General features: G+C 43.7%; 1 protein-coding gene across 1 annotated transcript in view; it reads right to left on the bottom strand.

The window, feature by feature from the left end:
- Positions 1 to 6410, bottom strand: part of LECT2 (leukocyte cell derived chemotaxin 2) — a 29197-nt gene extending 22787 nt beyond the window's left edge. The window contains exon 1 of the mRNA XM_016197569.2: positions 6380 to 6410. Coding sequence (XP_016053055.2) covers positions 6380 to 6410 — 31 coding nt within the window. The remainder of the gene's footprint in view (positions 1 to 6379) is intronic.
- Between the last annotated feature and the right edge of the window lie 17003 nt (positions 6411 to 23413).

Below are 23413 nucleotides of genomic sequence, written 5' to 3'. Positions count from 1 at the left end.
GGACCTGAGAGAGCAAAGTTTGTCTTTCTGTTGTGGTGGTGATAGGCTGGGGCTGGAGAAAAGTCCCACTAAATCAGATCAGATCATGATGTGAATCTTTTTCTCTCTATTTCAATATATGGATATCATTTTATTTTTTCCTGTGTAGCAATAAAATCCTCAATTTTTATTTTTATTTTATTTTTTGCTGGGTACATGGCCAACCAAAATAGAGACTTTATTCCCAGCCTTTTGTGGTACTAGATATAAAAGTAAGTTTTAGCCAGTGGTATATAAGCAGAAATAGTACTTGAAAATTCTAGAAAGTGTTTTTAAAAGGAGGTTGTGAGGCTCCTCTCCTCCTCCGTCCTGTGTTTGGAATGTGCTTCCAATGGCGGCAGGAATGTTAGCCATCATTTTGGACCAGGGACAGCCTTAAAAATGGAAGGTACATATAGTGAAACAATGAGGTAGAAAGAGCCTCTGTCTCTGACACCATGGAAGGTTCTTAATAATCCTAGACAGAGAACCTGCAAATTATTGTGGGGAAAATAGCACAAAAACAGTCATGTGAATAAAATAAATATATACAGCTCAACAATTTATCAAAAAGGAAAGCTTCGTGTAATTACCACTTGACCCATTTTTGTAAATATTCTATGTACACATGAGAAACAAATGTATCTTTTGTAGCTTGAAGTGTAGAAAATGTGTCCACACTGTCCATTCGCTAATCTTCTTGTGAGCTTCTGCCTGCTCGTTCCTCCAAGTATTGAAATATGTCTGCAGCCGTCTCCCACTGTGATTGCACATGTCTGCTTCCCTTGGTGTTTGAAACTTCATCTGTGCATGAATATCTTGGTAGATAGTTGGGTTTTGCAGTTTTTAATCAGGTCTCATCCTCTTGGTCTTTTAACTAGAACACGTACACTGTTTTCGCCAGCCTGAAGAAGCAGCGCAGACCCCTACCCAAAACTGGGTTTTGGTGTTGAGACTGACGACCCAATACACACACCAAGAGGATACGAAAAGGTTTATAACTTATATAATTGAGGCTGGGTAAACAGGTCAGCCTTCCCATGCAGGCCTGAAATGGCTTGAGAGAGCAAGGAAAGGAGACTATGGGCTAGGGGATTGGGTTGGGGTGAGGAGTCCCTCAGGCAGGAAGGGATTTGCATTGTTTGTATCTCCCACTGGTACCAAAGGAGGGAGCACCAGGTTTTCTTATCAGCTTTCCCAGATGTGAGGCAGAGAGCAAGATGGAAGGGGTGAGACTTAAGAACTGTCAGTAATCAGACATCCAGAAATGGAATCAGACTATTACCCAGACCAATTTATTAAGTTTAAAAACTGATACATTTTCATTTAAATTTGTCATCTTACACAGTGCTTTCTATTTTTCTTGCCTGTTCTATATTCCTTTTCTCTCCATTTTTGCCATCCTTTTGACAAATTATTTTTATATTTACATTTATCCCTCTATTAACCAAAGAGTTTTATGTGATTTTTAATTATTCTTTTAACATTTATTCTAGAGATTATAGCATGCATTTTGACTTTTCAAAATCCAATATTAATTGGTGGTTCTGTTTCTTTCTGGACAATGCAATGGTTTTATTTGATCTTTAACTTTCTGCTATTGTTTGTATTTTAATTTTTATATCTTTTAAACTCACAGTACATTACTATTATTTTATGCAGTTGAAAGTCCTTTAGATTTACCCACATATTTTCCATTTTCATTGTTCTTTGTTTCTTGCTGCATCTCCAAAGTTCCATCTGGAATCATTTTCCTTCTAACTGAAAGATACTTTTTAATACTTTTTTAGTGCAAGCCTGCTGGAGAAAATATTTCTATTTGCCTGAATTTCATCATCTTACCAATTCTGAAGAATATTTTTGTGTGGGTATAGAATTCTAGATTAGCAGTTATCTATTTCCAGCACTCTGGAGATATCATTCCAGTATCTGTTGGTTCCCACTATTTCTGTTTAGAAGTCAGCTGTAAGTCGAATAGTTAACTCCTTTAAAGGTAAACTCTCTTTGTTTGCTTTGAGCTGCTCTCATAATTGCTTTTGTGTGTTGTTTTTGTCTTTGGTTTTGAACAGTTTTACTATGATGTACCTAGGTATAGATTTCTTTTTTATTCCATTTAGGTGTCCTACAGCTTCCACAATATCTTTTATCCATTTTGGAAAGCTCTTAGCCATTGTCTCTTAAAATATTGCTTCTGATTCATTCTCTCTGTAATCTCCTTTGGAGACTGCAATTATACTTATGTTAAACCTGCATCTCATTGTCTTCACCCTGCCTGTTACAGTGTCTTTTATATTTTTTGTTATTTTTTTCTCTCCCTGCTTTATTCTGAAAATTTTCCTTTTTCTAACCAACACTTTTCAAATTTCAATGTATTAAAGTAACCAAGAGATCTTATTAAAATATAGATCCTAATTCACTAGGTCTATAGTAGGACCTAATATCCTGTGTTTCTATAAAGCTCCCAAACATAAGGAGGACATTAAGTAAAAATTAAGGAAGTGTGAATAAAGTATAGGCTCTAGTTAATAATGTATCAATACTGGCTCATTAATTGTGACAAATATACCATATTAATATATGATGTTAATAATAGAGAAAAGTGGGTTTGGGTTATGAGAGCTCTCTGTATAATTTTGGCAACTTTTTGATAAACTTTAAACTATTTTAAAATAAAAATTTTCTTTAAAAAACACTGCCAGATTATATCAATGCATCTGGTCTACAAATCAGAGTTTAAGTATAATATTCTAACCTATCTTCCCAATTTTCTATTCAGTTATATCTAATCTACTGTTAAACCCATTCATTGAGTTTTTAATTTCAGTTATTATATTCTTAATTTCCAAAACTTACATTTTATTCTTTTTTATACTGTTCTTTAACAAAAATTCTCAAGCTTGTCTTTTAGCTCTTTGAATATAAATAGCATAGTTACTGAAAGTCTCCATGGTAACTCACATCTAAAGAAGCCCTGGTGGGTCTCTTTCTTCTCTCCATTGTTTTTCTTATTTTGCTTTCATGTTGTCTTGTCTCTGAGTGGCTCTGGTTACTTTTAATCTTGTGTTGGACATTGTATTGACAAAAAAATTTGTAGAAATAATTAGAGAACTAAGATAAGGTTATAATTCTAGAGAGGAATTATGTTTGCTTTTGCCAGATCCTTAAGCATTCCAACAAGCCAGGATGAGCTCAAAAAAACTTATAAGATTGAGATGAGCTATAATGCCTGCAAAGCCCCCTCCCCCCCACTTCTATTTCCTTTTACTCCTGGGTGCAACTTTTCAGCATCTATGCCCACAGCAAGAGGAACCAGTTCTATCTCCCTCCAGTTGACAGGCCCTGCATTTCACTGCTTGATCCCCTTGGCTGTAAAAAGTCTCTTCAGCCTCTAAGTCTAAGCAGTGGGTTGGATGAGCTCCACCAAAGACCACTGAGAGGAATGTCTTTTCCTCATTCAAAACGACCCCTACAATTTTAGCACTACCTTCCTTTCCTCCCAAGTCTTCATAATGTATAAGCCCTTTATTCAACCCAAGTACCAGTGACTTCAGATGGGAGAGTCAAGAAAACCATGGGCTTTATTCTGCATCCTTCTTTTTCTCTGTCCTAAAAAGGTACAGATTTAATTTGAAGACTTAAATTGGAAAATTTGTGAGCTTTCAAGGTAGGAATTTAAGTCCAGCGATGTGGTTCCCAAATGTTTGTGCATCAGTATCCTTGTGTAAAGTTGTGAATGTGTGTATGTCTGGTTCTCATCCCCAGAGGTTTTTGCATCAGTGTTTCCCACAAGTTGTCCAGAGTGATTTTGATGCAGGGATCCCTGGACCACACCTTGTAAACCCTTTTGTAATCATGAACTGAACAAAAGAACCCTGAATTGGCTGTAATCAGAGTGAGCTCTTTGGCTTGGTTCTTCCACTGACTTGCTCGAGAACTTGGGCAATTTGCTGTATGTTTATGAGTTTCCAAATTAATCAAAAGGTGGGTTCCTGATTCATCCCATCTTTCCCCATTGATCTGTCAATGAATCGATATCTGAAGTCAACCACACTCACTATAACCAATCCTCTCTTTCAATGTGCTTATCTGCGAGGCAGGACTAAGCTGCGATCCTCTAGGATTCCTCCTTGTGCATGAACATTGATGAGGGCTGTTTACAATAATATTCTTTGTGGCCAAGTATGGCTTTAAGCCTTATGGTTTGACCACAATTAAGAGGATCTGCATTGTGCCAGTCACATGGCTCCTGAGAAGTGAATTGCTGAGGAGCTGCCCCTCGGGACCCAGTTGCTTGTGTTCGGTCCTGTGTTGTGTGGACACCTCTGGCTGTCCAGGCAAAGAGGAGAGTCAGCGCTGGGTGGCTCTGTTGGAAAAAGGAGCTCAGTTGACTAGGTTCTAGTTTCTAACCTTGGCCCATTTTGAATTTTCTATGATCCAGTATGGCCAAGTAGTCTCAGCCTGCCAGCCAGTTAGAAGTCAGCCAGAAATTCTTTTCAATTCAAGATGGCAAAAAGAGATAAAGAAAGAAAACCATGTTTCTTCTTTCTAGTCTGTGTTCTAAGCACAGTTTATCACTGAGGGGAGTCATCTCTAAAAGAAAGCATGTATCTTGTTTTTGACAGAGTTGGCTCTTTGGAGGTGAAATGTGAAAGGAGAAAGAAAAAGGTAACAAAAGTAAAGGCCACCTGCTCCTGGTGCTGGCTGTGGGGTAGGGAAGTTGGTGTGTGATGGGAGTGGGCATGAGCTGAGAGAATACGAGTATTTACCAAGCCCCTCCTGGGTGCCAGGCCCTGTCCTAGGCGCTGAGGATGAAGTGGTTACTCAAAAGCAGCTCCTGCCTATGTGGAGTTTATATTCCAGAGGACGAGCCCAAGCCCCTGCAGTGTAATTATTCGCTGAACGCCTCATTTTAGACTTTAGGAAGTACTATGAAGGAAAACATCATGGTTCTATTGTGGTGAATCACAAAGGAGCCAGCCTAGACTGGGGCCGGTAAGTCTTCTCTGAGGAAGTAACGCCTGAGCCAAGGGAAGGGGAGGGGTTGGGGTGGGGTGGGGTGGGAGGGTTCTGGCACAGGGCAAGTCCAAGGGGGACCATGGAGGAGGGCACTGCAGGCACTGGGCACATCATGTGCCATGGCACTGCGGGAAGATGATCGTGTGCCCTGAGGAGAAGGAAAGAGGGAAATGTGGTGTGACAGGAGCCCATGGTTGGAGGACGAGTGAGGGAGGAGAGGAGAAGCCCATTAGGTAGAGCTCACAGACCCCATGAGAGACTTGGGATTCTGTTTAGAATAAAATAGGAAACCACTGCAGATGTTTACACAAAGTAAAGCCATGATCGTATCTGTGTTTTGAGAAGAGGACTCCAGCTGCAGGGAGGAGAACAGACTGGAGAATGGCAAGCAAGGACTGAGGAAGCACAGTGAGGGGGCCACGGCAGTGTCACTGGCCGGGTCTTAGTTGGCCATGGAGGCAGAGGAGCAGACAGACTCCAGAGACATTTAGGAGGGGACAGGGGCAGCAAACAACAGTCCCACTTGTCTTTACTTTGCTCACTTGGAATCTCTTTGTTACAGCCCAGCAGAAAGTATCTAAATGGATTTCAGCAGTCCTGTCGCCCTCTCTTATGACCCCAACACATAGTTCCCAGTGGCCAGTTCCCAGTCTTCCCTTCCGTAGTGACTGCAGGGAAGGCACTTCTATTCCACACAGCCTGGGAGTGAAGAGGCTGAAAGCTGAGCGCAGGTTCCCCGCATGTGCGCCTCAGGATAAAGGCTGTCTCCCCTTCTCTGTGTGCCACAGCCATCCTCTCTCTCTCTGCCTCCTGTTGTCACCTATCTCAACTAAACACATTCACCTTTCCGCCCCTTCGGTGATTTTGGTTAGCCTAAGCATGGAGGCTCCGTGAGCTAGGAAAGGGTTAAGTCACCCAAGTGCATTTTCTGAGTCAAGTTGTCTGTCTCCACCCCTCTTATTCACCTTCATTTTATGTTCCCTTGCTCTTCATATGTTTATGCAGCTTTCTCTCTGGAGTCCCCATCCAGGCTAAGAACAAATGACACGCTAATGTGTTCAATTGGTATCATATGTGGTAGCTTTGAAAGAAAGTGCCAGAATGTGTAAGGGAGGTTATAGGGCAGTGGAAAGTATCCATGGCAATGTTACCCTGTTTAGTAAACATGTGAAGAGAATTTATGCTGAGATCATCAAAGCATAACCTAGAGGTGCACGTTGTCAGGTCCAAATCAAAGCTGGTATTTTCCACTTGGTGACTGCAAAGCAGAAATAGTATTCATACACTTTGTGCCATGAACTTTATAGCAATAGTGAGGCAGCTTTCTCAGACTATGGATACTTACCACAGTCAGGTCCAGTCTGGGGCACATCCATGGCTTACAACAACATCAAATTTCATTTAGGACCAGTCCACACACCTTTTCCCTGCAGTAAGATAACCTTTTGGTCATCCGTAATCCACCAAATATTTCACTTTTATTGTTTTCCTTGCAAATTCTGCAAATATGTTAAGTAGAGGCACTTACATGAAACCCCAATATGCTTGCTCCGTGCAGTTAGCATTTATAGGGAGCTGCCCTTGGCCACCACTCTGCAGTGTGCCTCCCTAGTGCTACCACTGAAGACCTCCATGTTCCAGCAGCAGGTGTCTCCGCTTACCTTGGCGCATTCGAAATTACCTCGAGTTTATGTCTCTTGTCTAAACTTGGCCCAGGAAAAAAGATGAAAAGCAATAGCATGATGCAGTTTTCTGGTGGGAAATGGAAGGTCTGGTTTCCACGTTGGCTTTGAAATTTACTCAAATTCCATTTTCTTATACATAAAATATGTGAGAACAAATATACATTGACGTATGGGTTCCCTGGGACTTGAACCAAACTTGTCCACCCAGGAATGATATACTGCAAAGCTACGAAGGAAGCTGAGAGGATCGAAGTGTGGGGGCTTCCTAAGGAGAAATCTAGATCAACCAGCTCTCAATAGCAAATGTGGTAAGTGACCAGTCAGTAAAGATTTGTGTAGTTATGGCAACAAATAACATGTTGCCCTTGCTAATTGTAGATGATTCATTGTTGGGAGAACTTTCTCCTGGTAGTCTGTGTTAGACATATCCTGGGTAGTGTTGTATATATTTAAAATGCCACATGAACATAAAAACGGCCCATTATCCAATTACCCAAAGAGCCGTAGCTAATAGTTTGATTATGTTCTTATACTCTGTGTGTCCTTTTGTGATTCAAACTACTTTTTTCATTCAGTCTTTTATGAATAGTACTCTGTGCCGATGAAAGCACGGAACTCTGCTTAGTTGGGATGTCACATGATCACTGAGCTTCGTATAGTGCTTAGTACATAGTAAGCATTCGATAAACAGTTGAAACAACAAAATGACATGGGCAGCATGGTCTAGCCTTGGCACTGAACCTTAGTGGGCATGCACAAGCCTCTCTAAACAGACTGATAACATGTACTCTCTTTTCAGTGATCCTTGTAATTACTACAACCAGAAAAGTGATTTTTGGATTTATGGCATTCTTGTCATTCTTTGTCATTCATTTTGCCAGAGTAAACCCAGGCTACTCTGAGGTGGCACAAGGGTCCTTGGCTGTCTTTCCAGCCCCAGGGATTTCCTGCAGAAAAACACAAACAGTGGGGCCATCTGCACTCAGGTGCTCATCGCAGGGAAAGAAGCAGGCTCAGCATCCTCCACCCTCAAACCCCAACTTGCACTCAGGGGGCACTTGGTATAGTCCCTCTTCTTCTGCTCAGCCACCCTGCTCTCCCCTGAAATCACAGGAAGTGCCCGCCCGAGGATGCTGATTCAGATACTCAGAACACCTAACTTAATTTGAGATCAGCAGAGTTAAACAATCTTATTCTATGTCAGGAAATCTGACTGAGTCATAGTTTGGGTTAAGTCAGCTTCCAATCTGCTTATCCACCAAGACCTCCCACGTTGAACACTGTTGCTTTACTTTTTCATTTTCCAAGTTACAAAGAAGAAGGGGGAAAAAGAAAATCCGGACTATGGTTTGTAACTCTCCACTCAGTAACATGAGAGGGAGAAGGGAGCCAGAGGCCACATGCAGCAGAATATCACCTACTTTATCTTGAAATCACAGGCGCTCATCTTCAGAAGGACACTCTGCCTCCCCAGAAAATCATGTCTGGAAAATTATTCCAAACAAGGTTCAAAACAAAGACTTCAAATGAAACACTCAAAGGAGTAAACACAGCAAAAGAGAGGATTTCAAAAATCCTTGAAATGTATGCCGCCAAAGATTTGTATCATTGGTGGGGATTTCAGGTTTAGCTCCCATTTACCAGTTCCCTCTAGGACAGATGTTTCTGAGTCTACAAGCCCACGGGAAGCTTTTGTGAAAAAGCCCTGGGAGAGATGATCAGCCAGCAAGAAGAGGAAGACCCCAAGGCCACACTGACAGAGAAGGTACTGTAAGCCTTCTCCCTGGTGGCCTACCCCCTCCCGCCCAGAAATGCCTACACGCTCCCCTGTCTGACTCATTGAGGACCATACAGTAAGCAAGCATGTTTGTTAATTAAAAATCAGCCTAGCCCGCAGGTGTGGCTCAGTGGCTGAGCATCGACCTGGGATCCAGGAGATTGTGGTTCTATTCCCGGTCAGGGCACATGCCCCAGTTGTGGGCTCGATTCCCAGTGAGGGCATGCAGGAGGCAGCCAGTCAATGACTCTCTCTCATCATTGATGTTTCTATCTCTCTGTCCTTCATCAATAAAATATAGAAAAAAAAAATCAGCCTATCTAGGATATAAGTATTCCTTTCAAGTAGCTATATTACACTATCTGTGAAGCATGTATGAAGTCTGCTTTTTTTCCGTTGAAGTCCAGCCCTAAAAGAGTTCCAACTACCCAAAAACATCTGCTCCAAATTTGCACATCATTTATATATACAAATATAGATGGATTTTGAGAGGAATCTTGTTCTAAATACAAGTAAAAGTAGAAAGATAGGTATTTAATTACATCATCAAATTTGTTTTAGATCTCAGAACATCGTATTGTCAACCAGATGTCCATATAGCCACATTTATCATTTCATGTCAAAAAACATAAGAGTGCTTTAGATGTATGTGTTCCTTGTAATTCTGAATATTTTACTTAAGTTATTTCCATAACAATTGAGGGCAAGAGAGAGGGAGCAGATTCTGGTAGTTCTGCTCCATGGCTGATGAAACTCAGTGGTCACAGAACAAATTGAGCAACCCGCATCTCATTTTCTTGACTCTCAGCTTACTTTTTGGTTGATAGTCTCATCAACCAAAGGCTTATTAACAGGTATTTAAAAAAAAAAAATTTTTAAAAAAGGAAATATATGGTCATATTTGATTGAGGGCAGAGGGGAGTGACAATGTTACTCAAATATCAGGCACTTTCTGTATCAGAGTGGCCCTCTTCTTTGGCTGAGAATTTTGTGTTAGTTCACTCTGGCTGCTGTGTAGGGAGCAGACTGGACTTTTGGGGTACGAGGTTGGATATGAGGAGGCTGTGCCACTATTCCAGGTAGGAGACCATAACCACTTGGATTTGTGCGCTTGGGTGTTGACAGTGCACGTGAAGAGCAGGAGGCTAGTTGAAGAGAGATGTGGAAGGCAAGGCCATGGACTTGCTGATGTGTTGGTCACGGACCATGAGGGAGAAGAGAAGGGTGGCTCTCACGTCTGACCATTTGTTAAGACAGAAAATTCAGCAAGAGGCCAGGGATCAGACCAAGAGTTCAGTCTTACACAAACCGACGTTACATTGAAACTTCAAGTGGAGATGTCAACTGGGAAAGTGGGCAGGGTGCTGGCCCTCACCCCACTCACACTGAGTCCACTCTGCTGTTATCTGTGTGATGGGTTAGTGTTCCGTGCAAACGGTGTTTGGAAAAAATGGTCTATGACCACAGAAAATGTTGAGAAACGCTCATGTAAGCAGTGGAGAGTCACGGAAGGATTTTAATTGGGGAAATGGACGGATCTGTATTTAGTGCACCTGGGAGCAGTAGAGAAGCGATGGAAGGTTTGAATCCTAGTTGGCCCCTTACCAGCTGTTTGGATTTGGGCAAATGAACTAAGCCCAGGTTCTTTGTCAGCATGAAGATAGCACTACCTTCCTAGGGTTGTTATGAGGATTGTAATTAAAATGCCTAGGATGATAAATACAGTGGTACCTCGGTTTTCAAACGCCTCTGTTAACAAACGTTTCGGTTTACGAATGCTGTAAACCTGGAGGTAAACACTTTGGTTTTCGAACACGCCTCAGAAGTCGAACATGCCACACGGCTTCTGCTGAGGGCAAGATGCTGAGGCCCAGCTGTCGGCTGTTGGTCCCTCGGTTTTCGAATGTTTCAGGACTGGAACGGTCTCCCAGAACAGATTACATTTGAAAACCAAGGTGCCGCTGTACTCTATACCTGTTGATTCTCTTCTTTGTGATCGAGTGCCTGTCCTTGGGGTTCAGCAGGCAGGGTGGCAGGAAGTTAAGAGCTTCCAGGAACCTCCCCGGGAAGGGTGGGAAGGCCCTGACCTATGGGGAGAAGAGAACAGAGTCTCTGGGCTATGGGGCAGGTGGGGCAGGGCTGTGCTGACCAGTGTGGCCGGGGGGCGCCAATGGGAGGTAGTACTGTTGGTCATGTTCAGGAATTCAGAGGAAAAGAGGAGCAATTGGGATTTGGTCAGGTGGAGGGGCTGCCTGGCAGCCATTCGTATAAATAGGCCCTGTGAGCTCAGAGCTGATCTCCACCTGCCTCTCCTCGTTAGCGCCCATTAGTCTCTGCTGCTGCTCGTGCCAAGGCTGGGCTCACTGCATCTCCCTGCCTCCTCTTGCCTCAGAACTTGCTTTCTTCCTCTCTACAATGAGCGGTGCTAGTTGCTCAGGTATGATTTCTTTCTTATAAAGGAAGGGAACATTTTCTTTTGATCTGGCTCTCTCCAGGTCTGGAGTCCTGCTGATTTCTGCTCATGTTGCAGCTGCTGCCCTCGCTGGTCCTCTGCTGCCGGGCAGTGTCTGAGTGAGAGTGGGAAGCAGGGGGCTGTGACCTGGGCCGTGGCCTTCTGACACAGAGGAGGAGACCTCTCGTTGGTGGGAAACCCATGTCCCCTTTCTAGGACCCGCTATTTTAGAAGTCAGACTGGAACCAGGCTGGTAGTGGGGACATGTGGATTCAGAGCAAGCTAGGGTGGCTGGTTCCACAAGCTTTTTCTTGGCCATATAGTGAGGCCTCTGTAAGAGCCTCCCCCCGCCAAAAGGCAGGAGAAGACCTTGTGGGTGGCCAGACAATCTCTGAACCTCCCAATCCAGGACTCTCCCTGAACACATCGCCCCTTTTTGCCCTCCTATCTCTCCCTCCTCCTTCTGGACTTCTGTTGCTGAGCAATCCTCTTTAAGTTGATTAACTCACCTTTTTAAAAAAAATAATAAAAATGTTTTTATTTACTTTAGAGAGAGGAAGGGAGAGGGAGAGAGATAAAAATCGATATCAGAGAGAAATATTGATTGGCTGCCTCCTGCAGTCCCCCTACTGGGAATCCAGCTGGCAACCTGGACATGTGCCCTGACTGGGAATTGCACCTGCACCTTTTCCGTGCACAGGACAATGCTCAGCCAACTGAGCCACACTGGCCAGGGTGATTAACTCCCGCCTTTTAAGCCACATCTTTGCTGTCAGCCTGGGAGCTCACGTGTGTGGAAGAAATGGTTCTACTGGCTTTCCAGGGGCTGGCTACCTGAGCATGAGCCTGCAGACATTCTCCTGCGCTCACCCTTTGCAAATCACGTCCTGCTCTCCATTCCAGAAAGGTATATTCTATGCCATTTCCAACAAAGCCTTAGTTGATTCAGGATATATTGAGATTTTCTTTAAGTCAGCTTGACTGAGGTATAATTTACATACAATAAAATGCAGCCATTTTAAGTAGACAGTTTGATGAGCTTTGAGAAATGTATGCATCCATGTAGCCACCACCAATATCAAACTACAGAACATTTTCATCTCCCAAAAAAACTCCCTTGTATCCCTTCACCATCACTCCCAGTCCCCAGCCTTGGGCAATCACTTATCTGCTTTCTGTCAATATAGTTTCACTTTTTCTAGATTTTTCTATAAATGAGTCATACAGTACATACACTTTAGTTTTTTCTGCTCAGCATATTGTTTTTGAGATTCATCTATATGGTAGCATGTTGTTAATAATTTATTTCTTAGCTGAGCAGCATCCCATTGTATGGATATAATGTTATCTGTTTATCTCTTCACCTGATGATAGACATTTGAGTTGTTTCCATTTGTGGGGTATTATGAGTACAAATACCTTTTCTGATTGTGCATGTAGCACCTGGAGGAACCAAGGTTTTTGCCCTTAGAGAACCTGAAATCTTGTGGGTGTTTTTTTGAACTTGAAAGAAAAGAAGGCTTGAATGATGCGACACTCGTGGAAGTTTGTTATTGGGTATGATCAACTGCAGGAATGTGTCGTAGTTGTGCCAGGTGCGGTGGGACAGTCCGAGAATGAGAGAGTGCAGTGGGCAGAGCCATAGTGGGTGATTTTATGCTACCGGGGGCTGGCGTGTTAAAGCCCCTTTCAGACCAGGGACCAGGGGAAGCAGTATCCCAGGGAGCAAGCTGGGGAGTGGCATGGAAGGGAGCAATTCTTGCAGTTGAGAGAGTCCATGCAGATACCATCAGACTTGGAATAGAGAGTTTGTGGTCAGGAGGAGGGAGAGAAAGGGCTGGAAATCCTTGAACACTGAGATTAGAAGCCCAGTTTTGATGTCCCAGGCAAGAGGGAGTTGCTGCAGGATTTTGAGTAGGGGAAGGGCCTGGGTGAAAGTATAGGCATACCTCCTTTTATCACGCTTCATAGGTGTTGAATATTTTACAAGTTAGACAAGACCCTCTACCAGCAAAAAGATTACGATTCCCTTCATTGCGTTACCCACTTTATTACGGTGGTCTGGAACTGAACCATAGTATACCTGAGGTATGCCCGTAGTGTTTTTGAAAGACTCCTCTGTCGTGGTTGTATGAGATGGTTTGAATGAAGCAAAGAGTGCAGGAAAAGAGAACATGGTGGGTGTGTACTTGAGTTTGTTTTCCTGACGGCTTCAAGGGTGAAGTCTGGTTGTGTTACCAGATGGGGCCTGGGCCCGGAGCAGGTCTGCCTTGGGCCTGCTGGTCATGTGTGGGTTCTTGACTTCGTGCAGGAAAAATTTCACAACATGAGTCCAGATGATTTTGAGAGTATGTTTATTAAAACTGGGGACAGTGACACAAAGAAAGGTGTTACGGTAGAAGAATCAACAGGAGAGCTTAGGCTCGGCTGCTTTGGCTCACTGAGAAACAGAAGTCACAGTAAAAGAAGTAAGCTCACTGGGAAGTCAGAGAAAAAGGGGGCCTTGGAGACAGGGTCAGGGGGTTAGCCTGGGATGAGCTACCACTGCCTGCTCCTCCCCTGGTTGCAAGTCTCATGGTGTTCCTTAGAAAAGAGAACAGAGATACAAGGTTTGGGTCTGAGCACACTGTGGGTCCTTTGTCTTGAGGCTTTTTATCTTTCTGTGGCCACTGGAATCCTAGGGGACGTCTCAGGGGAGGGCCTTAACAGAACATGCTTTTGCTTTTCAGGTGTGTCCTTCCATATGTTTCATCAAAATGTACATATAGAGGGGTCAGGGGTTATTTTCTGGTTGGTTTCATTTTCAAAGAACGTCATTGAAGAGCGATCAGGACTGAGGCAGTTCTGCCCGGGACAGTCTAGAATGTGTAAACCATTTGCTCCTAAGTTTCCTTGGTTAGGAAAGATAAAAACTTGTGATTCATTAGCTGGCTGGAAATTACTCAAATCATTTGGCCTTGTTTAATTATTTTGTCTCAGTTTCCACTTGTCAAGGGATTTCCCTACCTTCTCACTATCCTGCCTCAGTTGGCCTTCCCAGCTGTGGTAGAGTTTAAGAGAAGCATGGGGGCCAAAGTCGCAGATCCTGCCACTTTCCTGGTGTATTCTTTTTCTACTGCTGTGTAACACATTGCCTCAAACTTAGTGGGTAAAACAACACAATTTTTTAAAATCTCACACTTTCTGGGAGTCAGGTGTTGGGGCATCGGTCAGCTGGGTTCTCAGTTCAGTCTCACTAGGCTGACATCAAGGTGTCAGTGGGGCTGTGTGCTCGTTTGGAGCTTAGGGTCCTCTTCCAGGCTCATTCAGGGTATTGGTGGAATTCAGGTCCCCATTTCCCTGCTGACCTAAAGGCTGCCCTCAGGTCCAAGCCATGTGGCCCCTCATAGGCCATTCACATCAGGCTGTGGGCTTTCATTCAGGCCAGCAAGAGGGTGCCTGCTGCTGCTTCTCATCTCTTTTGAGGGCTCACCAGATTTTCAGGCCCACCCAAGATAATCTGCTTTTTGGTTAACCCAAAGGATTACACCTGCAATTTATTATTGCTAATTAGTTACATCGGCAAAATCCCTTTTGCCATATAAAGTAGCATAATCGTTGGAGTGATATCCCATTATATTTCTAGGTCTCGCTCATACTCAAGGGGAGATGATGCAGGAATCCTGGGGGCCATGTTAGAACTCTGCCTACCATGCATAGTTCTCCTTTGCCTCCCTGTTTCTCCAGGTGTAAACGGGATTATGAGCCAGGTCCTGTCAGTGGTTCTGGGTCATCTTTTTCCTCCATATTATGGTTATGGAGTCCATTGTAAGTACTGTTACCAATCACCAATCATCACATCCAAAATGTGACTTGAAGATTGTGGTGACCACAAGGGCAGAGATGGCTGAGAGTCACTGAGAGAGGTGCAGGTGGAGGGGAGGGACAGCCAAGTGACAAGCAGGTGGCTATGCTGTGGAGCGTATGGTTGGCTGGCCCATAGGGCGGGCTGTTCACATATACCTGTTTCTTCTGAGCGGCCCCTTGTGATTCAGCACAGCCAAGTAACTTACTTTGGCCAATGAAATGTGACATATCATTCTGAGGACAAGTTTTAAGAGCCAGTGGGTGTTGCCTATTCTCTTTCCATCTGCCATGGTGATTAGCAAGATTTGAGATGGTGGCTGCTCCATCAGAACAGGTCCCTGAGTGAGGGGATGCGGAGCAAAGCCCCAGCCAATCCACATGGAGTGGGGTATAAATGAGAAGTAAACCTTTGTTGTTTAAAGCCCAGAGATCTGGGGTTGTTTGCTCCTGCATCATAACCTAGCCGATCCTGCCGGTACAAAGGACAGTATCACTGTCCACCTGCTGCCACCTGCTCTTTCTCTCTGGGAACCCTCATCCTAGCCAGGCCCCGAATCCAGCTACTCCTGTGACATAGCTGTAGGACCCAATCCAAAAATCATAAAAAGTGATTGTGTTACGGTATAGTTACGCATTTTCTGTCATTCAAACAAACTGTCCACCTGCTCACTGAGAGAAGATGCTCTCACACACCCTGGCACCTCAGCTATCATGACAAGCTATTTTTGTCTGAGAACAAATAAGTGCAATTAGCATGTTCAGAGAAAGCTGCCAGCCAAAGCATCCTCACCTGACTGGGACATGCTTTGAAGCAGTTACCTGTCGCTCTGAGAATCTCAATTACTAAGCCATCTGCACAGAATCCTCTTTTCTTTCCCTACACCTATAATTTTCCCATCATTCAGGCACCTTTACGATTCTTGTTTTTCCAGACTTTCATGTTGATAATGTCTTTCTCTTAGGGGCTTCCTTTTCTGCCACCACCTCCAAGAGGCCACTGAAGTCTTTCTCCTTTCTGAGCATGTTAAGATTCTATACCATCTCTGATGTTTCTCAAATTGCAGCCCTTGTTCAGATCTCCTGTTTGCTCCCCTTCCTCTGGGAACCATTCCACCTCTTCCTCACTTCATAGACCTGCTTGTGCCACCCTCTGCCCTGGGCTTTCTCCTCCTTGGACTGTCCTTATTTTAGCGCTTCAGAGTGGCACTTCCCTGCTGGGTCTCGAGACCATTGTCCCTGCTACACAGCTGCCTGATAGGGAAACCCTGGCTGCACTGGGCTGTCACACAATAATCATAAACAATGATCTGGATGCATCCCAAAGGCAACATAAGTCACTGGTGACTGCAGGTGGGGACCCACATGTGGTACACAGGCAGAGGCCACCCTTAAGCAAAAACTGGAAACAGTTGCTGCTATGAGAAGAAAGTACATTAAAAGCATGCCATAGTGTAAATTATGTCACAGTGTAAAGACAAGGAAAATAAGACGCAGAGAGAAGCTGGCAGTTATAATAATGCTAATAGCCAACAGCTAAGCACTTGCTATAAGCCACGCACTGAGTAGACACTTCCTGTGGATTATCTCCTGCAGTTGTTTCCTATCAGGTAACATGAGTCCCATGCCCATCTCTAATGAGACAGAGGCTGAGAGAGGTTAAGTAGCACGCCAAAGGTAACACAGCAAGTGAGCAGAGAGCTGGAATAAGATCCTGGACAGAATAGCCACCGCAAAACCCCAGGTGCTACCCAGGAAAGGACAGCACCTCAAGGCAGGGGGAGGGAGGAAGCCCATAGGCCAGATGGCCCCCCCTGGTTTCAGTGTTTATAGTGATTCCACTTCTGCTCTGAGCCCCTCCCTGCCCTCCTCTACCTTTTCACAATGCAAACTGAAGAAGCCCCTGTTTGCACTCATCTACTGCTGGTCCTAAGAGCCTGGAGCATCGGGTTGCAGGTTGCAGGTTCCACCCAAGGTAGTTTGAGGTGAGTTTGAGTTTACTGACCAGCGCTGCAGGCTTCCTGCAGGGTTGGACTGCTTTGCCTTTCAGAGTAGGGGAGGTTCTTGCATTAACTCTCGCAACACCTTGAAAACTATGGCCTCCCTTCCTCCTCTGTGGCTTTTCTCTGCCATAAAATGAAAAGCAGATTGCCTCGCTGACTGGCGGCTCGGCTCAAAGCAGGCCCTCCATCCTAGCAGGCCCTGCATCCGAGGTGTGTGAGGGGAAGCACAGTGTGCTCAGGGAATCGTGGCCATCTGCTTCCCATTGACCACAGCGGGCCGTGGGCAGACAATGGGCCAGTGTGCAGCCTGCACCGGAGCATCTGCATCGGTGACCCCGGGCCTGCTGCCTGGCAGGCTGGGGAGGAGCCCATAGGCTGGGAGCTTGTTTCCTAGAGTGTGGGGGTGGTTCCCCTCACTTGGCCATTCCTTCTTCCTTTTCTTCCTAGAAAGATGGGTTTCAGCTGTTTCCCCAAGAGCCCTGGTCTCCCCTTTGTAAAGTGATATTTATTGTGTGTGTCTTTTAACATTATAAATGTAATCTACATTCGATGAAGAAAACCTAGAGGAGTAAAAGAAGTAAAAGCTCGTGGCAGCCTCCCCACCAAGGGTTTCAGTGTGTGTTCTGTTGGGCTACTTTTTGTGAATATTTTTAGCATTATTTTTAAAAAACGAAGACCTACTGTGCAGTTCTGAGTTAGGCAGTGCACTAAATACCTTGCCTAGATGATCTCAGGCTGCATATAATACAACCCTATAAGGTAAGTGCTTTTATTAACACCATTTCTACAAACGGAGATACTGCCGTTTAGAAGGGGTGGGAAATCTGCCCAGAATGACCCGAGGTAGTTGGGGCCAGGAGTCAGTTGCAGGTTGGGTACTCCAGATTCCACAGCTCAAAACCACCTCATGGTGCACATCTGTGTGAAATGCAAGCTTGTTTGTGTCCTGTTTCTCACCAAACAGTAGATCAGAACTACTTTCCCATTCAGTCTCATGGCCTCTGTACATGACTTACAGCTGCATATATTCCATTGCATAGACTTATCTTAACCTATTCAGCCCATCCCCTGATTTGGGGTTGTTCCAAATTTTGCCATTATAATCCTGACCTGATCACTTGGTGCAGATGCCTTTAAGCCCACCTCCCACGATTGGGCAGTAGGGCGATTTCTGTGGGTGGGTGGGTGTAGCTAAGGGTTTTGAGGAGCACTTGAGGTCTTGCTCCCTGGCAAATGTCATCAGCTTGACTCAAATAAACTCTTAAGAAAGTTTAAAAAAAAAAAAAAGTTTTGAAACGTGAAATTGCCTTTAAGAAGAGTTATGCTTACAACACTGGGTGTTAACAGTCTTTCATCTGGCAAATTGGCAAGGAATTTTAAAAATTTATGACTCACTTTTTAAACTTGTAACTTATTTTTTTAATGATCAAACAGTGAACTATCTCATTCATTCTTTGCCCATTTTAATTTATTATTTTGTAAATTTACTGCTCCTCTTTACCCAGTTTTCTATTGCGTAATTCATTTCTAAATTGATTTGTTTATTACAATAACGATATTGATTCTTTGGCACCTGCGTTGCATGTAGCTATCTCAGTCATTTGTCTTTTTGTCTTATGATGTTTCTGCATTTCTGACAGAGGTTTAAAATGCCTGCATTGTGCAGCTGATCCATTTCTTTGTACCATCCTTTGTACAGTCCTTTTCTTTGTACCGTCTTTCTTTCACTATTTTATTTTTTCCAACTTCTGTCTCCCCAATAATATTATATAAACTTGAGTATTAAATATAGATTTTTGTTCTGTTGTTTAAAATGGAACTTGTCATGATATGAACTGAAAAATCGAGATGTCAAAATGAGTAACTCACTGATCAAAGAGAATGAAACGAAGAAACCCTATCCGCTGACTACCTGGGAAAGCAAAACTGAGAAAGCCCTCGACAGTGAAACCAGGGTATAGACTAACACAGTTATTTTATTTTAGAAACATGTATAAGAGAAAGAAACTTACTTATTGTCATTTTTGGCCTGATTTTTCAAATCTGTAAGGAAGGTCTCACGATTATATAATTAATGGGATTCATAAATGTTTTCTTTAAATATCAGAAAGCATTGCTTGATTTTCCTCATGATTATTCTAAAGCTAACATTTATCACATTAAACTTCTTTAGCATAAAACTGCACCCAGTCTCCATCTTCAAGGTTAAGATATATTCTGCCACAGAATCCAGAATCCAGGGTGCCACCCTGACCTCAGCCTCTGTCCTCAGTCCCGGACCCATTTTCTTCTCAATTTCCTCATCATGGGAAGGAATAGAAATCCTATAGGTGAGCACATTTGGGGTAGATTCTGATGTGTGTTAACCCTTAGAGATGATGTAATTTACTTACATACCTGGGCAAGAATATACGAAAGCAGAAGGAGAGCAGCAAGTGTACGTGAGGGATCCACCGTACTGCTGAGAAATACCGCAGTGTACCAGTGTCATTCAGATATTCCATTTTTCTAGCCTCTCTTCCCTCCCTTTCTCTGATCTCTTCCAGGTACCTCCATTGGCCAAACCCAGCCGCAAGCCAGAGGGCATGAGAGCCAGGCAATGTGGCCTGTAGAGGTGACAGATCCTGGGTCACAGAGCAAGGCAGAGGAGAAAGTAGACAATGTATCTGACCGTGATGCAGACTGAGAAGAGCTGGGATAAACAATAGAAGGAAGTGAAGAAAATCACTCAAAAATGCACCATTCAGAGGTAACCTTGATTAACACTTTTGGTAGATTCCCCGATTACTTTTTAATATGCATTACCTTTATTATTTTTTATTAATTAAATTTATTGGGGTAACATTGGTTAGTAACATTATATAAATTTCAGGTGTACAACTTTATAATACAACATCTGTATACTCTGTTGTGTGCTGACCACCTGAAGTCTAGTCTCCTTCTGTCACCATATGCCTGAGCTCCGTTACCCATTAGTCCTCCCTATCTTCCTTCCTCTCTGGTGACCACCATTCTGTTGTCTCAGTGTGCGTTACTTTTATACAGCTGGGGTCATAGTTCATATCTGCTTTTTAAGGCATAGTTAACCAAGGAACAGTTAGAGTCCAAATCAAAAGCTATTTTGATTCTGTTGATGACAGATAGTAATTACATTTGAGTGGTTTAGTGACTTTCACACACACACACACACACACACACACACACACACACGACCACTTAATGGGAGTAACTTTTTTTCCCAATGTGAATTTTTTTTTAAATATGTATTCATTGATTTCAGAGAGAGAGGAAAGGAGAGGAAGAGAGAGATAGAAACATCAGTAATGAGAGTCACTGATCAGCTGCCTCCTGCATGCCTCCTGCTGGGGATCAAGCCTGAAACCTGGGCATGTGCCCTGACAGGAACTGAACCTTGATCTCCTGGATCATAGGTCGATGCTCAACCACTGAGCCATGCTAGCAGGCCCAATGTGAACTTTTTAAATGCAGAAAATTACTACTCAGGCTTCTTGAAATGTCAGTGGTCTGTTTTCTTGCACTACACAGCTATTCTTTTGTAGACAAAATTAAGATTATTTTGTTAATTTTTATTTTTTATTATTATTATTTAAATATATTTTTATTGATTTCAGAGAGAGGAAAGGAAAGGGAGAGAGAGAGATAGAAACATCAATGATGAGAGAGTCATTGATTGAGCCCGCAACCTAGGCATGTGCCCTGACCGGGAACTGAACCCCCATCACCTGGATCCTAGGTCGATGCTCAACCGCTGAGCCACGCCTGGCCGGGCTGTTTATTAATTTTTAAACCACAGTATCCTGAGTATGTGATCGGGGTAGCAAATGAGTGATGTTCCATTTTTTCCCCAGGTCAGGCATCACTCACTGGCCCCTTCTTCTTCCCCGTGGAGCTCTGATGTGACTCAGAATTCTACTCAACACAACAGTCCTCAATACAGTAGCTCTTGCAAATTGAGACTCATGGCTATCCATTATGTTTAGTAATCATTAAGAGGAGAACTACACTGCCTAATAGATTTAAGTGACCATCAACTGTGGCAGGAGGTTCCTCTTAAATTGTGGGTGAAAGATGAAAGATGAGGAATTAATTTCTTGTTGCAATAAAACTCTAGAAGCAGAAAAGCAGCTGAGGGAAATAGTGAAGGGTTAATCTTAAAGTCACGGAATTCTCCAACGAAGCAATCCAAATGGGTTTTGAGTTTGGGATCTCTATAAAAGCATTGCATACCCATAATTCCCAGTTCTTATATGTTAAACTTTATGACCTCAGTCAGTAGTGTTAGTCTGTTTTGAGTCCTTGAGTATCTAAGAGTGTCTGTCTAATGCCTTTACTCTGAAGGCTACAAAATTATTGGGTCCCAGTTTCCTCCCTTCAAAGCCCTCTAAAGGCAGCTCCATATAAGGTGGCAAAAGAAAAGTCTGAAGCCAACCAATTCTGATAGTCTTAGTAAGAAGTTGTTTTTTCTTTCTTGATTTTTATAAAAGTAAATTAGTCTTACAATTCCAATATTTTGCTAGAATGTGCTTTAAGTGAAGCCCTGTGTCAGGGGTCCCCAAGACCATTGCTATGTTTGGAAATTCACCAAAATGACTCACAAAACTCTGCATTAAGTATACTCGGGGCCAAGATTTATTATGGCAATGTAGTGAGGACAGACAACTGCCTTAGAAGGAAAAAGGCACACGCACAGTCCTTAGAGGAAAACAAGCCCAGGCCGCTTTATCCTGTCCTCCTCCGTAGGGGCCACACAGAGCTCACTCTTTCCCCGGCAAGGAAAATGAGACAGCATATGTGTGATGTGTCTGCCAGGGAAGCCCAGTTTTTTATTGGGGTCTGATCATATGGTCATTCTACCTAGCACATACCCAAATTCCAGACTTCCAGAAGGAAGGCAGGGGCTGGGCAGAAACCACAGTGTTTGCAAACATAGTTCAGGCACAGTTTGATAAATAATAAACTTATCATTTAGACAAGTTTTATATCAGTGTAGGGGACCATTTACCAGTCAAGTTCCCAGACACTAGCAAGCAAACCTTCCTAAGCATAGCAATTTCAGGCCTACTTGAACTCTCCTGCATAGCCCCCTTTAAATTTTTTTTTGCTTAAAATACTATGAGCCCTTTCAACTTGCATACTAAAGTTTTCTTGAATTATATCTTCCGTTGTTGCTTTTGTTGCAGTTGTACTAGTCCTTGGACTTGGCAGGATGGAGATGAGAACACAACCTGCTCTTATCTTCCTCATCATTTTCGTAATTTTTCCGTTTTCGGAATCCCTTCGAGTCTCAGGCTCGTCCTGCACATAATTAACTCACTGTCCTATGGTGTCAACTCTGTTTCCTGTGCTCCTAAAGCGGGTGGGTTTTATTGCACTAAAAACTTTTTCATTGCAAACCTGAGTGCCTTTTTCCAGATGTCCCAGAATTATTTTCTTGTTTTCTCCCCCGCTACTCATCCTCAAACCGTGGGAGATCTGTCTAGGTCCATTAATCTTCAGAAGGGAGGTTGCAGGGGTTTATGCTTGTTGCTGCCTCTGTCATCAGGGGTGTCTGTCCAAAGCCCTGTTCAATTGTTGTCATAGATTGTGGTGCAATGTTTTCCGGTCTTGTCCTAGTGACCAGCAGGTTTTTATTTACTGAACATCTATCTGTTAATAGAAATCCTCCTTCTGCACCACTGGATAGCTAGCTCTCCAACACATTAAAGAAACAGAGTATGGGGAAAGAACCATGCCCCAGCCTGCCTGCCTCCAGGCTCTGCCATGTCTATGAAGGCTCCCTCTTGGGCTACTATGGGGCCCAGTTCCTCTACATCCACACCTCCCAGGACTTGAGGAGAGGGTACCTGTGCAGCTCAGCCCCTTGTGTTCCTAGTTTTAAGGGCTGGTTCCCTGGCACACAGAGAGAGTGGTCCTGAAAATGGCATTTTTAACCCAGTTTTTCTTGCCTGGCATTTGTATGAATATTAATCCTGACTCACAGAAGGGAGGCTCTTTTTTGTCAGTGTTGTCTTAGGTATTTTCACGAGAAGCTGGGAGCAGCTCTGTTGGAGTCTCTTCATCAAGCATCATGTTAAGACTAAAGTCCTAAGGAACCTTCTAATTAAGGGATTAGTGGGGCTCACAAAGAATAAAGCCTTGTACATGACCAATGGAGATTAACATCTCATTAGGGAGCTGGGATTGGCACACATGGAAAATAACTCACAGTACCAGACAGTGTGTTATGATGGGTGCCCAGGGAGTGCAATGGGCTGGGGTTTAGGAGCTTGGGCTTCTTGTGCCTGCCTCCAGCATGGACTTTCTGTGTGACCTTGGACAAGGCAGAGCTCCCTTCTGGAACTCTCTTGCTTTGTTTACAAATGAAGGGATTGGTCCTGAGAGTTTCTAGTGTGCTTCCAGCTCCGACTTACATCATCTTTTTTGGCAGCTGTGATTTGGAGGGAGTTGTGTAGAAAGGAGGGATCAGCTGATTTGGGGCTGATCAATTACCTCTAGAGGCCAAAGAAACAGAAACTAAAATACCTCCGAGTGTCCAGCCTCAGTGTCGGTGTGCCCTATGTACCACCAGGAGTGCCCAACTCCAGCCTCTTCACCCCAT

Source organism: Miniopterus natalensis, chromosome 4 (genome assembly GCF_054644295.1).
Source record: "Miniopterus natalensis isolate mMinNat1 chromosome 4, mMinNat1.hap1, whole genome shotgun sequence".
Lineage (NCBI taxonomy): Eukaryota > Metazoa > Chordata > Mammalia > Chiroptera > Miniopteridae > Miniopterus > Miniopterus natalensis.
Note: the sequence above shows the minus strand (reverse complement) of the source record. Positions and strands in the feature narration are given on the sequence as shown.